Below are 15,637 nucleotides of genomic sequence, written 5' to 3' on the forward strand. Positions count from 1 at the left end.
ATTCCCCGTTCAGACAATCCTCCATGAATCATTTTGTCAAAGGGAAGTACTGAATATGTGACGCCTTTCAGGAGTCAATTTGCAACATTCGGTAGATGAATACCAAGAGCCGAGATAATGACAAAACAAAATGTGCTGCTGACTTCATATCCACAAAAACACAGAGGGGTGATGCAACCAGCCTCAACACACAAATCCTCTTCTGTCTCATACCACGCAATACCCCTCCCCTCCTCCTCCTCCTCCTCTCTCCTTCCCCTCTTCTTTCCTCTCTCTCTCTCTCTCTCTCTGATTCCCTCCCTGCTTGCCTTCCAGACTGGCACTATGCTAATTAAAGTAGCTAGGAGTGTGAATTTGAGAGGAGAGTGGGATTAGCTTGATAAGTATCAGGAGTACAGAAGCACTGTACCAAAGTCATTTAAATTCTAATAATAAGAAACTGTTAGAACATTCACACTGATGCATTGCAACAATTTCTCCCCTACAATCTACATAAATCCTATTTATTCCTTTATGAAACATAAACCCATACTGGCGGGAATACAGTTGCCTGTTGGGTTTGGTTGTCACCACTCAGCTCCATTATGATTTTCTCTTTTGCCGCTGGTACTCGACTGATATTATAACAATCAGGAAAATTGTGTATTACCTTGTGATATATCCCTACAGGATTATATTTTCACTAGCTATGTTGGAAACTTGTTTAAAAGCATCAGCATGAGTTTGGCTGTTACAGATACGTATGTGGGGAATGGTGTAGTCTGGTGCACGGGGCCCCTTGAGATAGTCTCCATATAGGTCTCTTTTTCATTCCATGCATCAACAGGCCAGCACAAGCCACAGATAAAGAGAGAAACTTTTTACCAAATTGATTTGCACGCTTCGTAAAAAGCAATGCTTATACCTTATTAGATTCCACTAACTATAATAGCTACATGCAGAATGTTTATTGGTAATGAAAGAGGATCTATGTGACAGATTCGGTAAAGCGAGCCGGCGGCAGCATGCTGGGATGATGAGCCCCAGCCGAGATTCAGGAGTCAGTCTCTTAAAAACTTCAGTCTAAATAGAAGAGAATGTAATTTGCTTCATCTGCGAGCGTTGATTTACAGCGGCCTGCAGCCTATTGCTTGCACCCCCCTCCTTAGTGCCGTGTTCTGGCGACAGCTACCCCCACCTGGTCCACTCCTCCGAGGACACAAATGATGCTCTCTTCTCTAATAGCTCATGGAATGGCTTTGCCGCCCGCTCCTGTTAAAACTGTGGGTTATCAGATGGAAAGTGGCAGCACACACTACATCAGCAGAGGAAATACTGAAGGTAGACTTGGCAGTATCCCCTCCCACTGAGACAGCCTGGAACTAATTGCTGAGAGATATGGATCATATCCCACAATTTGTCAGTTGGGGTGATAAAACCATTGCGGGGCTCGTGGTGGTGAAGGAGCGCTGGTAGCTCCGCTGAAAGGGGCAGTGGGGCTGATAAAGATGGATGGTGAAAGGATCTTAAAATGGCAGGCCAGGGCAGACACAAGGGAGTTAGCTGTGTTTATGAGGCGGTGAGTTTAGGTTGTGAGTCAGCGCTAAGCCAAACACTCATCACTTCCACAAGAATCTAGCAGTTCAATTTACAACACAGCTTTGGGGTCTGGCGGTTGAGTGCCAGTGAAACCATGTTTGCAGAGGCGCTCCCCTCACGAGTAGCGTTTACCTCTGACTGCACCCAACCTGAGAGAAAACTGCTTTCCAGATTATCACCATGTTTAATGACAAACGGATAACAGTGAACCATGACCGCGGACATAAATTCGAGTTAAAATATGAGTCTGTGAGACCCCTCCAACACCCCCTGCCTATAGTTTCTTTCTCAACCCCAAACACCGATTAGTCTCTGAACAACATCTGGAAGATGCGTCATTGCAGCTGTGCTGGAGCAGCTTGCTCTCAGGCCAAAGGGTCTCTTCTCTCCTGCCCTGTGATGGGCCATTTGGGCACCTATGTGAAAGCCCAGCTGGTGGACATTTTCAGAATGCTGTGATACAAACAACACACAAATGCACACACTATCAAGTTCACATTTAAAGCAAAATTTTCCAGATTTAGTTTATTTTCCAGATTTAGTTTATTATCTGTTTGTTCATTAAGAGGTTTAAATGTTGAAATATTTCAGAATTTGTTAAATACTTTGTCAAAACTATCATAAAATTCTAGTTATCGTTCCATATCTTTCTTCGAACATGCTCACCAAACTGCAGCATAGCTTTGGGCATTATTTATTTGGGCTACCAGAGCCCCTTTCTCTGTAACCCTCTTAGAAAATTAAGTTTGAGTTGACCTTTTTAGACTTTCAAAGCCTTTTAAGAATTAGATTATGAGGAAAACTGCATTAACAAATTATAGCCATGACTCAAATTCCTCAGGTTTTCACATGACATCATTTAAATCTATTATCTAACAGCAAAGAGGCAGCAGTCACTTCGTTTTCTCTCTTTTCTTGCTTTCATGTTTAGATATTTTTGTCAGGCTCCATAAATACATAGGTGCTAATACATGCATGGATTTTTCCGTCAAATTCAAGATGTTAGTCCTCCATCATGGCTTTGAATTGCTGCAGAGTGTTGTGTTTGAACGCGGAATTTAGTACAATCTTCAAAATGAAGCAAAAAATGTAGTTTGTACAGTTTTTGTGGCTAAATCTGAAACTCAGTCTCCAAAATGCCACATTGAATTTTCTTTCTAAATACCATCAGAATGTGTTAGAGTAGATTTTACATTAAAAAAAAAATACTGATGAAACTTTTAATTCAAATAGCTGCTCCCTTTTCTTGTCCACATTTACTGCATTCTCATCTCTAAAAAACACGCACACACACAAAAAATGAATATATTGTCTTATAATAGCCATGAGATAAATTTCTCCTCCCTTGAGTGAGGCATTAAACACTCAGACATATAGCACATCCTTGCGTGTTGGGGGGTTTCAAGATGGACAAAGACATGTGTGGAATCAGTTACCCCAACTGCATGTTTGTAGTGTGATGAACACTTAGCATGCGGTGTGGAGTTTGGGGGGTTCAGAGGGAGTGTGAACGACTGTGGTAAAACGAGAGGGGTGCCCCAGACCTTTTTTTTTTCTTTTACTAGCGGCTGATTGATTAATGTTGTTGTCGGGGCATAGGGTCCCTGGAGAGGATGAGGAACCCTGTGTGATATGTGGAGGGTTTTACAAGCAGCGGCGAGCTTGAAAGTGATGGGATGAGATCCTGGCCAAAGGCCGAAATGAGAAATCCATCAGGAATGCATTCCCTTTCTCTCCTCTTCTCTTTTTTCTCTCCTTCTCTCCGTCTTTGGAAGAACAGCTGCTGCTATAACTCTACTGTACATATCTTCCTTCAATCTTACATATAACCGCATGGCACCCAGGCTGTTAGACAGGTTGCAGGGTCTGAGGTGTGAAAATGGGGAGCAACTCTGTCAAACCGCTCCAACATGCAAACTCCCTTACACGCACATTGCAATACAATAAAAAGGGCAACATCTACCTGACAGATGAATACATCATTGCTGTGGGTAAAAGAAGGACTTTATTATTACTTTTTCAAGAGTTTAATAAGTGAGTGTGAGTTCAGTCACATGTGACGCTTTTTGCAATGTTTTTATGGGAATTTTGGTATTTGCTGTTCAGGGAGTGTAGAGTCCACTGCAGCCTAAAGAAGATGAAAAAAGTGTGAGCTTCTGCAACTGGCTGCATGTTAAAAGATCAAATATTCTGATTCTCAGCACTGAGCTACCACAGCGTATTGATGTTGACAGGTGGAGTCTTTACAGTTAACATAGCCAAACTCCAATTACACATGAGTTAAAAGGACCAGTGCACCCAAATTACAAAAAAAAAAACCCCAAACAAAACACATTTTAGATACAACGTATTGTATCTAGCTAACCATGCAGATAGTTTTATTTGTCAGGGTTTTGAGAAAGCCATCTCTGAGATTTCTGCTTCCACCTCAATACAATGGTGGTTCATGGAATACTTTAAAGCAAAAAGCAGCATCTTTATCCCAAGTAAGTCCCAGTTACTTTGAATAACCCAAAGAGCTCACAGTGAACAGTCTTTGTAACTACTTTCTGCTGAAGAAATAGCCCCTATAAAATGTTTGAGTGAGTGTGGAGGACACTGTTTCTAGATAGAGATGTTTTTGTTGAATTTTTAAAATGTTAGTTCCCTCCATTGTATTATGGTGAATGCTATTTTTTCAAAGGAGATATTCGCATATCCAATTATCTCAGATGCAGGCGCGTTGCAAAGTATCACTTCAGTCTTGAGAAAAGAAGATCCCGCACTCTGCTCATGCTCAGCATCACAATTAGAGGTGAATGCAGAAATCTCAAGGATGCTTCAAAACCTGGATATATTCTGCATGTCTCGATACCACTATAGGTGAGAGAATATGTGTTTCCATTATTTGGTTGAACCGACTTGCAGAATTATTACAGAACGATGTGTGTGCTCATCAATCTAACCTGTACTCTCGCTTCTGTGAGTTTTGTCCTCTGAGCCAGCTCCTCTCTGGTGTAGATGTCTGGGTAATGCGTCCTTTCAAAAGCCTTCTCCAGCTCCTCCAGCTGCTCGGCGGTGAAGGTGGTGCGACTGCGCCTCTGCTTCCTCTTCAGAGGCAAGTCGGGCTCCGAATCTACATCTGAGCCATCATCTGTGCGGTTACCTGAGGTGAAAAGAAGAGGAGAGAGGGCCATCTGTGTGATCATGGAATAAAAAAGCAATCTAAGGAGTCTGTCTGTTATCTGAGTGCATGTTTGTAGAAAATAAGATCAAATGTGAGCTGAAACTGATCAAGAACCAACAGCATTATCTGCACTCTCAAGAGAGCCGGGCAGGCAACACAGAGGATTCAGATGACAGCTACTTCTCTCTCAATATACAACTGGGAGAATATTATCTTAATCTGTGGATATTTATTTAATATAGAGGAGGCCCTGATACACAATCCTGCCTCTGAGAGGGGCCCCAGAGGCAGTTAAGGCAGAGGGCTGAGGGGGAGCGGGGGTGTTGATGGGTAGAGGGGTTAATCTGCACAGGCCACCTTGCTGCTCCTCACCCTGCTTTTCTCTCTCATTGGCCCAGGGCACACTGCTCATACACAGCGCAGCCAAAGTGTGTAAAATAGAACACAATATCACACCAAAACCATTCAGTCCCGTGTGTTTCCATCTGCTGTCATTAAATGAATTAGAACATATTTTACATTACTTTTTAGGCATTCAACTAAGCTGAATTTTTGCTCGAGGAATATAGATACAGCACAAAGCTGTACAATCCAGGCCGACAGGGAAATTTTTGACAGCAAATACGCATTACCATTGCACATTACCATTATAACTGAATTTAGAAAATTGCATCATTTTCACCTCCTCTGCATGTCTATTCAAACTACATGGCCCTTTTCATTTCATGTCATAAAATTCATATTTTCATAATTTCCTCATTGAGACATTGACAAGGCGGCATGATGTGCCAGTGTTGCTCCAGGGCTAGTTGGATTGCATCATGCACAGTCCAGAAAGTGTGGGAGAGGGAAAATAAAGGAAGATATTGAAGAAGAGGGTGTATGGAGAGATTTCTGCTTCTGACAGAGGCCCTTCACCATTCAGCTAAAATGAAAACTATAATGCTCACCTGAATGTTTCGCCTGAGTGAGTTCCTACCATCTAATTCATTGTTTCCAGCTCCGATCTCTGTTTATAGCTCACTCCAGTGAAATCTTTCAACATAAGAGGACAAAAGAATACTCAAACCTAGCCTCCAAATAACAACTGTGAGAACAAAAGAGCAACAGAGCTGGCGGAGTCTCAAGGCCAGCTCCAGAGTTTAATTAAACAAGGAATTATGGGATTATATGGAGACTATCATTACAGGCCACTCTATGAGTCTTCTACGAACATTTTTTGTCCCCCTGAGCTCATGCTCAATGATTCTCTGCGGATTACATGTGGCCGCAGGACATGAGGCCGCATTCATTAAATCAATTCTTCAGTCTTATCCTTTTTAATAAAGATTGATTCTTGAAGCACGGGCTCACTCCGCTGCAGAACACCCTTGAACATACAAAGTTGAATATGTACATACACCACATATCCCTTTGTTGGTTTTCATGAGGATGCGTATATCCATTTGCCCAGTAACTTGCCATGACGACACTTGAGACCAGCCCGGCAGTGTGCAGATCACTTTCCAAAGTCACCTCTGTGTCCTATAGGGAGACGTGGGGGCCAGCGTAGACACATACTCAAGGGGCTCTGAGAAAGACACCAAAGTCTTCTCCTCCTCAAACTATTTTCTTTTCCCTGTCACTGTCTCTTCACCCTTTGTTCGAGGTGCTTTCACAGACTTTATTTTTGAAAGTAGACCGTTGTGGCAATCAGTGTCACGTTTAACATGCTATCAAGCTAATGACTGATAAATCTCAGCAGACAATAGCTTGGACTGCTGCTCTCCATTAAGCCCTCCAGAGCCAACACATCTGTTCTAGTACATGAAACAGGAGCACAAGGTCAACAGCCCTGCCTGTAATGAGTAAGGGAAAATGGAAAATGGCACACGCTGCATGGGGCCAACTGGGATTGCAGTTTGGATGTAAAACTCATCTATATGCTGACTACATTTGGTGCGTAGAGGACAGAAAGTATCTAAAAACGCATGGCTGCTCTCCATTCTGATGGAAGACAGAGTCTGATGGTGTTACTGGAAGAGTCTCGCTCCTCTGTAGACAGCAGATAATTTAAAAACTGGCCTGAATACATGTCAGTGAGCACTAGCAGGAACAAAGAGAGAAAATGACCACTTTTCAGTCTGTTTGCTGGATAACGACACTTTAAAATTTAAATATCATGCCTCTTTTATCCCCTGCCACATGTGCCAATGTTAATAATCAAAGACAAAATTAAGACTGAGCAAACAAAGTCCCTGCAGGGGTGTCGAGGTCAATTCCTTAATGGTCCGCTCTGCACAAAAAGGTACATTCTGATTAGACCTTTGTATAATGCAACTGCGTAATTCCATTCAACGGGTTCATGGGATATTGATAAACCACTCATGCCTTGTCTCATTACTTATTGTCCAATTAGAATCTCATTATGTGCCATCCAGTGGGCATGATTACTACCGTGTACTCTCCTCCAGGGGCTCTCTGAGGTTTTTCCCCCGATATTGATTTAAAATCGCAGTCGGTATAAATAGAAATTAATCAGGTTTGCCAATTGCTTTGTTTAGGTAAGTGCTTGATTAAGATTAAAAATAACACTGGGAATTGTTTGGGTAATAGCTACCTTACATTTTAACGAATGTCATGATTTAAGAAAGGGATGGATTCAATACAGGCGATATTTGAAAGATTCAGTTGAAGACGATACATCACTGATCCGCTCTCTGTTTTACATAAAATTGATATACAAATAAAAAGATGATCACTTTATATGGGCAAAAGCTAATTAATAATGTTCCAGATTCATGTTACATACAAAATGTATACAGTACAATATATACTACTAATCCTTAAGAAATAAATACTGTTTTATACTAACAGGAAAAGATTCAATACTTGCACTGTCAGACGTCAATCAAGCTGCAACATTAAACTTCATTCGGTTAGTTGAACTTGAGTAGGCCTACTAAATTTTTGTTTGTTGTTTTGTTTTCTGAGGTCTTTTCCTTTCAAAATTAGTTTGAAATATTTTCCAGCTGTGAGCAGCTCCGCCATTTCCTTTGTGCATTGCATTGTGGGAGAATAGTGTCCATCAACAGCACACTCAAAATTCAAGGTATTTTCTTGTCTGTATACTGAGTGAGTAACTTTATTTTGTCACTTTTCTGTCCCTCCATCTTTATCAAATCCAATAGTGAATACTATTTCTGGTGCAATTTCAAAACTTCATGCAAAAAATGTAAAAATTAAGTCATGTTTTGATATTGTCGCGCTGGAAAGCTCAAATCAACTCATCAGACTAATTATGGTTGCACTATTGGTGAACAATGGCAACTAATATGTTGCAGTGATTAACAATGATGTGGCCAGAGATGTGGAGAACTGCCACATCTTTTCACCCCGGTGTGCCTTTGCTTTAATGACGTTTTAATTCCAGCCAGGCCTTTCAGATAAAGCAAAGTTCCTTCTCTTCAAGGACTTGGGCTGCTAGTTAATACTTTTAAGGTTACTGTGAGGTTTAAAGCCTGCTCTCTTCCCTGATGCTCTTCTGCTGACCCCTCAGACAGACTCTTCAGACTACAGATGGGATCCTCATCACCCTGATTCCTCAAACCCCCCCACCTCCTCATTCTGCACCCCCTCCCCACCTACTCCTCCAAACCCTTCTTGTCTTCTCCCTCCAACCCCTCAGACTCGTCCAGTCCAGTCCTCCACCTTTACCCCTGGGACGCTGAGGTAATGCTGATTAAACAGACAGCTGTCCACTCAATACCAGCAATTAACCAAGAGATATGTGAGGTTATAGATTTATATGTCAGTAATAAGCTTCATGTCAGCCAAGTGGTTGAAAATATTAGCTAAGTCAGGACATCTGATACTGTGAGGTAATGTTTGGAAAAAAAAATCTAAAACAAATATGGCCCGAAAGTAAATGATCATTGAAGCATTACAATTAACAGCATGAAAAACGTGTTATATCATCTGAAAAGCAATAACCGGTTATGAATTATGCTAAAAATATATAAATACACATATTAAAGTGGCTTAAATAATCCATATTTACAGTATACTTCCAGCCAGATGTGTACTAAAATAAGGAAAAACAGTAAAATGTACTGGGAAAGCGAACAGAATTATTATCTTTTTGCACAGGTGTGTCATGTAATAATCATCAGAAAATAAAAACATTACAAGCAGAAGCATAAAAAGAAACATGTTCTTGCAGTGAGGCAGGTGTCAGGTGCTTTATCCCTCATCTCTAACTCACCTGTGAACAGTATTAGCCTAAAAAAAAAAAAAAAAGTAGCGTTCATCCTTGTCAAACTGTCTCTGATATCATAACCCATGGCCTCAATATCAGCCATACCTTTGCAAACTATCCAAGACAGAGGGACAAAAACAGACAGGGCTTTGGCAGTGCAGCATTAGCTCATAATGGCTCATTTTGAAAAGCATATTAGTTCCAGCATAATTACAATCAGGCCTCACGCTCTGTGTTTTGCAGGCATTCACAGGACCAGCCTCTGAGCACCGAGTCACACCAGTTGACTGTGACTGACAGCAGATTTAGTTAAAAATGCTGTTTTTTCCTCCCTCTTTTTTCCCCACAGGACAAAAATAACACCACATCTTTTCTCCCTATTTATGTTGACTTGTTTATTTTGTGCCTACCTTTTGTCGTAGTTGATACTGCAATTATACTTTTTGTCAGTCAGAGGGGGTGAATATCAAAAGGCCTAATTATGCAAACAGGCCTGTGATAAGAGGCATCTGCCTGAGATGGGATCTGCTATCTCTGACATGCATCTGTCTCTGTGCTGTCTTTGCTGCTCCAGGCCTGCATATAAACAGCCCTGCCTGTCCCCAGGACTGCATGCGATTCAACCACCAACACTGGAGTGGAGGGATGTTTCGGGGGCGGGGGGGATCGTGCAGCAACATCAAATAACTAACAACTTCCCAATTTGCATTTTTCTGAGAATGGAGCGGCATCTCTGTTTAATGCACTTGCCTGTTCATCCCAAAGGGGTTGCCAAGTTAAAGGAGGCATGTGATTCAAGGCATTTACCGAAGGATGTATCTGAGATAGGAACCTTATGTGAATACAAGATAGACTACAGCGATAACCAGAATGCTTTAAAGACAAATTCTCTATGAATAATCTTTTCCTGTAGTTATCTCCCTGCGAGTGAAAAACAAAAACAAAACTCTCAAAGTGAGCCTAGCTTCAGTATGAATGCATTTATATATACAGTATATTAGATTAAAATACTCAGATAAATATGCTAAACAATTTGTAAAAGGGACTTAATATGTGGCAGAATCAAGTTAACTGTTTACTTGGTTTGGTAACATGCCAAAATGCATCATCAATTTCTTCTGGTTGTCAGTGACCTTCTCTGGGCCATAATTTGACATTTGGCTGAAATTGAATCTGGATGAGATGTGTAACTATACGTAAGGATATTAAAAATCCACCGTCTATCTAAAATAAAATCATCTTCAGCTCACCTTTATGGACAGATGTCATTGAATTCAGCTTTGTCTCATGCCTATCATGTCAATTATTGGTTCATAGCAGGTGCCTGAGGGCCAAGGGCACTTGTCCCAAAATCTATTCAGATTCAAGTGGTGAGACATGACGAGTCAGAAGGGAGAGACAGATATAAAATTTGCACACAACTCCAACTGCAATTACACACATATTTTTAACTATTCAACATAAGAAGTAGTTGTTCAAAACTTCAAACAGACTTAACTACTACCTGATGAAACTAGAAGAGTCCTCCTTGCTTTTGCTACCGAATGCACAACGTCTCACCGCCAGTGTCAGAGTTTAGGCTCTTTTACATCAACATTCCTCAGGAAAATTCCAATACTTTTCTTCCCTTGTCTCTCGGACAGAATCACATTCTTTAGAAAAGGAGTAGAGGCTTGAAAAAGAGGAGAAAAAGGCAGGGGAGGAAGAAAGATGGGAGGCTCTATAATCTTTGGCTCTCACAACAAACAATTAGCCCCCTTTTCTCTGTTTGAGGTGGGGAGAAAGTGGGAGAAGGGGGGGGGGGGACACAAGAGAGAAAAGCAGAGGAGACAGAGAGGGAGAAGCAGCGAGAGCGATGCTCTTTTATGGCTCTTGTCATATGGATGAAGGCGCGGCGCGTCCATGAGAGCGCACGCTCACCTTCAACAACAGGGCGTCCACTGGGCCTCCCGGCCTTTTCAGCCCGGAGAGACGAGCTCCTCAGGGGGCCATTAGAGCATGAATAGGGGCCTGACAGCCCTGTGCAGCTCCGCAGGGCATCCATAAATGCTGACATATTGACTCCCCATGCCTCTGCGCTGCCTGAGTGTGAAAGCGTGAAGGGCTTGAAGGGTGGGATTCTTTTTCTTTAATATGCTACTGGCTAAAAGTAGGATATTACCGACAATATGATTGTTTGCTTTTGACTCTAAGATATTTATACATGGTTTTTAAATGTGTTTTTTCCAAATGAGCAGTTTTATTATTTTTAATATTTAAATTCCTGTTCTGACAGACTTCTTATGATGTAAATATGAGAAAAATGCACTTCAAACATTGCAAAAATGTTAGTGTCCATCATTCACACAATGCAAAATGCTACATTTTGTGAGCATTTATGAGTTTACCTGCTAAATTATCATATTCATTCCTTTCCTACTGAAGCAGTTTTTAGAACAAAGCCAGATTACAGAGGATCTAACAGAGCCACATGGACTTCAGAGGATACAAAATGTGAACCTTGTTAGAAAGAGCCACCTCTCACTTCCCCAATAAGACTGAGCTTTACACCAGGTTTGTTCTTCTGTCGCGCAGAATGTCACCGCCTGAGCTCAAGTCTTTGCTAATTGAGGTCACAGCGAAAGTAATGAAATTAACAGAGAGCACAAGAAAGTAAAAAGGAGCCCATGGGGGTCTCTGCCAAATGGCACTGGAGCCAGAGCTGCGGTCCCCCAGCAAAAAGCTCTAAAAACCTACGCAGGAAATCAAACAGTAACGTCTCAGGGCTATGAGCCGAGGTCTCCTGGAGGAACAAATCATTTTCTCAACAAAGCCAAAGAGAGATTACCGGGCACAGTATAGGAATGCACAGCGGACATTTTTATGTGCCCAAGGGAAGTTTCCTAATTTTCTGGACAAGGCTGGGCAGCAAATATTGTGGAAAAGTTTGTGCGATATAGAGGACACTGGGAAAGAAGAGTTGTGAAGAATGGTAGAAACTTTAATAAAAAAAACCCTCAAGATCGATGTGAACAAACCTCATAAAACTGTTTAAATGTTTAATTAGTGGGCAGGAAAGTAAGGTTTATATCTTTGCAGAAAACACTACATTTACAGTTGATGTATTTGGCACTAAAATTGCTTTTATATGTTTGAATATTACTTTATTCCTGTGACACTGAGTCAACTCTGTAATTGGAAAAGATAAAAACAGGACACATTTTTATAATATACTTACTATAGTGCACTGACATTTATGGGCTTGTAAGGAAACAAATGGTTACCAAAGAGTTCCTTTATATTCAACAATAATTTAATGAATATTTCCTGTAAATAGCTTTTTTTTCTGGGTATAGTGAAGCATTACAGTGCTTGGCATTAATTTCTGAGATCCCTCCATATTGTGGGGTTGTAATGTGGCACAGTAGCAAAGCTTTTTATACTGAGACTACATATTCCCCAAGGAGAGAATGACTGACGATGCAGAAATAAGCCCATTAGTTGAAAATAGGGGACAACATTTGAAGTTGTTATTTTGTCGGCTAGGACAGGAGCTCCACCCCACTGTTTGGACAACCGCTTTCACATTTTAACTTGGTGGGAAAAAAACACATTTCTGATTTGCAACACTCAGGGAACATGTTTATTGTCTTTGTGGTTATGAAAAAAAACATGCACAATTAAAACAAATGAATATTTCAGTGGTGAAGCAGATCAAGAGCATAAAATGTGAAATGTTCTGGCCCTAAGTAGCATAGGCTAATGGCGATTTTTAAACTAGCAGACCATGGTCAATGTTTCTCATTCATCACTGAGGGAGAGCACGGGCGCACTGTGCTAAACGTAATTACTGTTGCACATTATGTGGGCTATTCCTGTATTGTAATAAAATTAGCCAGAAATGCTTTTTGTCTTTTCTAATGCAGCTCCATGGTAACCAGCGGATGGACATAATGCAACACACTGTCCCGATCTGTGCCAGCTGTCAGAGTTTGACAACCCTAGCTGGCAAAGCGAATTGGAGGAAACTACATGTCTTTCAATAAATTATGTGGTTCTGACCTGATCATCTGCTGCACAATTTAACATGGGCATAATAAAGCCTGATATGTCCTGATGTAGTGTATACTCATTTTTGCAGTCCTTCAGTTTTATTGTTTGGCAGAATAACAATGGCTTAATCACCAAGACAGATCCATTTCTGCCAAAGGTCCTGGTTATTATTATACTGTCCATCTTAAACATTTCCTAAGATTAACACAGACAGGCAAGGAATTTCAATTGGACCATACAGTATATTTTATGTTCCTCAAACTACATACAGAGAAAAATCTAAATCTTGCTGAGCTGATCGTAAAAATTAAATGCTGTAAAAGGATCACATTTAGCCAAAAGAGATCTTTGAAATATCAGGACTGCAGAACTAAATTAGACGACTAAGCCAACCGTTTTTACTGATTCACTGATAATCAATCAGCATCATAATTAATGCCTCTAAAACTCAGGAAGTAAATACTTGCAAAACTATGTAGAATGTGATTCTGTATATTGAATGGTATTTGTGGGATACCTGCAAAACTACTCAGTATTTAATAGAGAAGAAGAAGAAGAGACTATGTTTGGTCCATTTGAGCCATAAATACAAGATGCCACTGATTTCTCTGCTGTGAGGTTTTATTTGGCTGAAATCAAAGAGGCAACTACAACAAGACTTGTGTCCTGACCGATATGTGCCTGCATAAATACACCGAAGAATTACTCGTGGACTTCCACAATTTTACAAGCCCTTGGCATTATTTGGCATTATCTGTCAGCCAGTAACAACATTTATGTTGTCTGGTAGATAACTTATTAGGCAAAATGACTATGATTTATGGAATTACATGGTTAATTAGATACTGCTTACAGCCGAGATTGCTCTGTAAACTGTCTGTCCCCTTTGGTTATTCACCTACTCATGACAAAACAAAAAGATGGAAACATTATGTTTTTACCTACAGTCTTCACCTCCTGAGGACAATAGCAGGGGAAGTACAGTATATGACACCAGCAGTCTGCGTTTGTGGCTTGTTTTCTATGTTCTGTGATGCCGTGAATACTCAGATTAATTTTATTGCTCGTTGACATTGTTATTGGTACTTTCTGACAAAAGGCACCATTGTCTGCAAAGGTCATGAGGTCGCTTAATTACGCTTGTTTATTGAAGCAAAATGATGGGAGCCTCTCTAATGATGTGTGTGCTGCTACTGCACTGGTTTTAGCGTGTGTTACCTGAATTGAACTGGTTGTTTTTCACGTAGACCAAGAGGAAAGACGCCTAGAAAACATCTCAAACCAATTAAATGAGATTTCTGTCCGAAAACAACTACTATAGGTTTTTCCATTAAAACCTTTTGAAACTAATCTCCCGCTGCTGAGAACACTTGTCTCTCCTCGTGGCATGGATAGGAATCAGCAGTGAGAGATAAATAAATGGCCTTTAAAGAACATTGGCCCTCTTGTCAAGACACATACCCACTCGAGAGCAGCAACAGTCCACATGTCAACTCATTCTCTTCCCATTTCCTCTGCTCTCCTTGGTAAGACACTCCTGTCTAATGAAGAAGAGGGACTGCAATCCCAGAGGTCTAAGCAGAGCTCTGTCATCCCTGAGTGTTGTTTTCCCTCTGGACAGCCCAGTCATTGTCCACTATCGAAGGTAATACTCACCAATCAGGATTCATTACAACACCAAATGAACTGCCCACCGCAAGCAAACCCGCAACTAACACAGAACTGCCCGCGAAAAGAAATAGGCCTCCCAGGGACCCCCTCCAAACTAAATTGGATTGCCAATACGTCCCACAGACGTTTGAGAAGTCGAGAAAAACAATGGAGCAGAAAATAAATACTCCAAAGCCACAATGATGACTCCACTTGGTAAACTAACACAGTATTGATCGTCTTCTTTTTTTTGTTTGTTTAGAAAAGCCTCATCCCTGCTAATAGCTGTCTGAGAGTGTAATCTCTCCCTTGTCCTCCCCCTCCTCTCCTCCCCTCCACATTCCCTATTATGTGGCTCCTTTCAGCGCGCCTCAAATAGTTTAGGTTCAGTGTCGCACTGGGGTACGGGGCATGGGACTGGGGACCAATTGTTTGCTAATGTTGACACCTGCCAGAGCAGGCTTGGTCTATTTGGGGCCCGCCAAGCTGCAAACTGGATGCTCCCCCTCTTTAGCGAGATTAAGTGTGGGTTGCTGGGGTCACAAATCACTGGACTCCCTCTGATGTTGTGAGGCACAGAGCCAGAGACTGAGAGGACTAAAGAGAAAGCTGGAGAGGGAGGGACAGAGGAGGGAAGAGGGATAAAGAGTGACAGTCTATTGTTACTGAAAAGGAGGGGAATAATGTATCTTCTTGAGTGCGCGTAACCAGTGTGCCCCATTCAAAAATATATCAACAGTGAAGCCACGTCGCCCTGCTAAAGCACACAACAGATTTCTGCTTTGCCTTTTGGGTGCATAAATGATCAGCAAGATTTGAGTAGCTTTTTTTTTTGTTTGTTTGAAATTCAGCTTTAACACGAGAAGCCCAATTGTCACACTCTGCTCCTGGTCTCCACATAACAGCTTGTGCAATTTCCACACCCAAAATACAGCATTAGTAGTAAGAAAATAATATGATGCAGTGCATTAAAC

The 15,637-nt window shown here is 41.2% G+C and overlaps 1 protein-coding gene across 2 annotated transcripts in view; it reads right to left on the reverse strand.

Moving 5' to 3' along the window:
* pax7a (paired box 7a) overlaps positions 1–15,637 on the reverse strand; it is a 46,464-nt gene that overhangs the window by 18,865 nt on the left and 11,962 nt on the right. For both annotated transcript variants that reach the window (XM_067586943.1, XM_067586942.1), the window contains exon 5: positions 4,524–4,723. In XM_067586943.1, the coding sequence (XP_067443044.1) occupies positions 4,524–4,723 (200 nt within the window). The remainder of the gene's footprint in view (positions 1–4,523; positions 4,724–15,637) is intronic.

Source organism: Thunnus thynnus, chromosome 4 (assembly GCF_963924715.1).
Source record: "Thunnus thynnus chromosome 4, fThuThy2.1, whole genome shotgun sequence".
NCBI classification, from domain to species: Eukaryota; Metazoa; Chordata; class Actinopteri; order Scombriformes; family Scombridae; genus Thunnus; species Thunnus thynnus.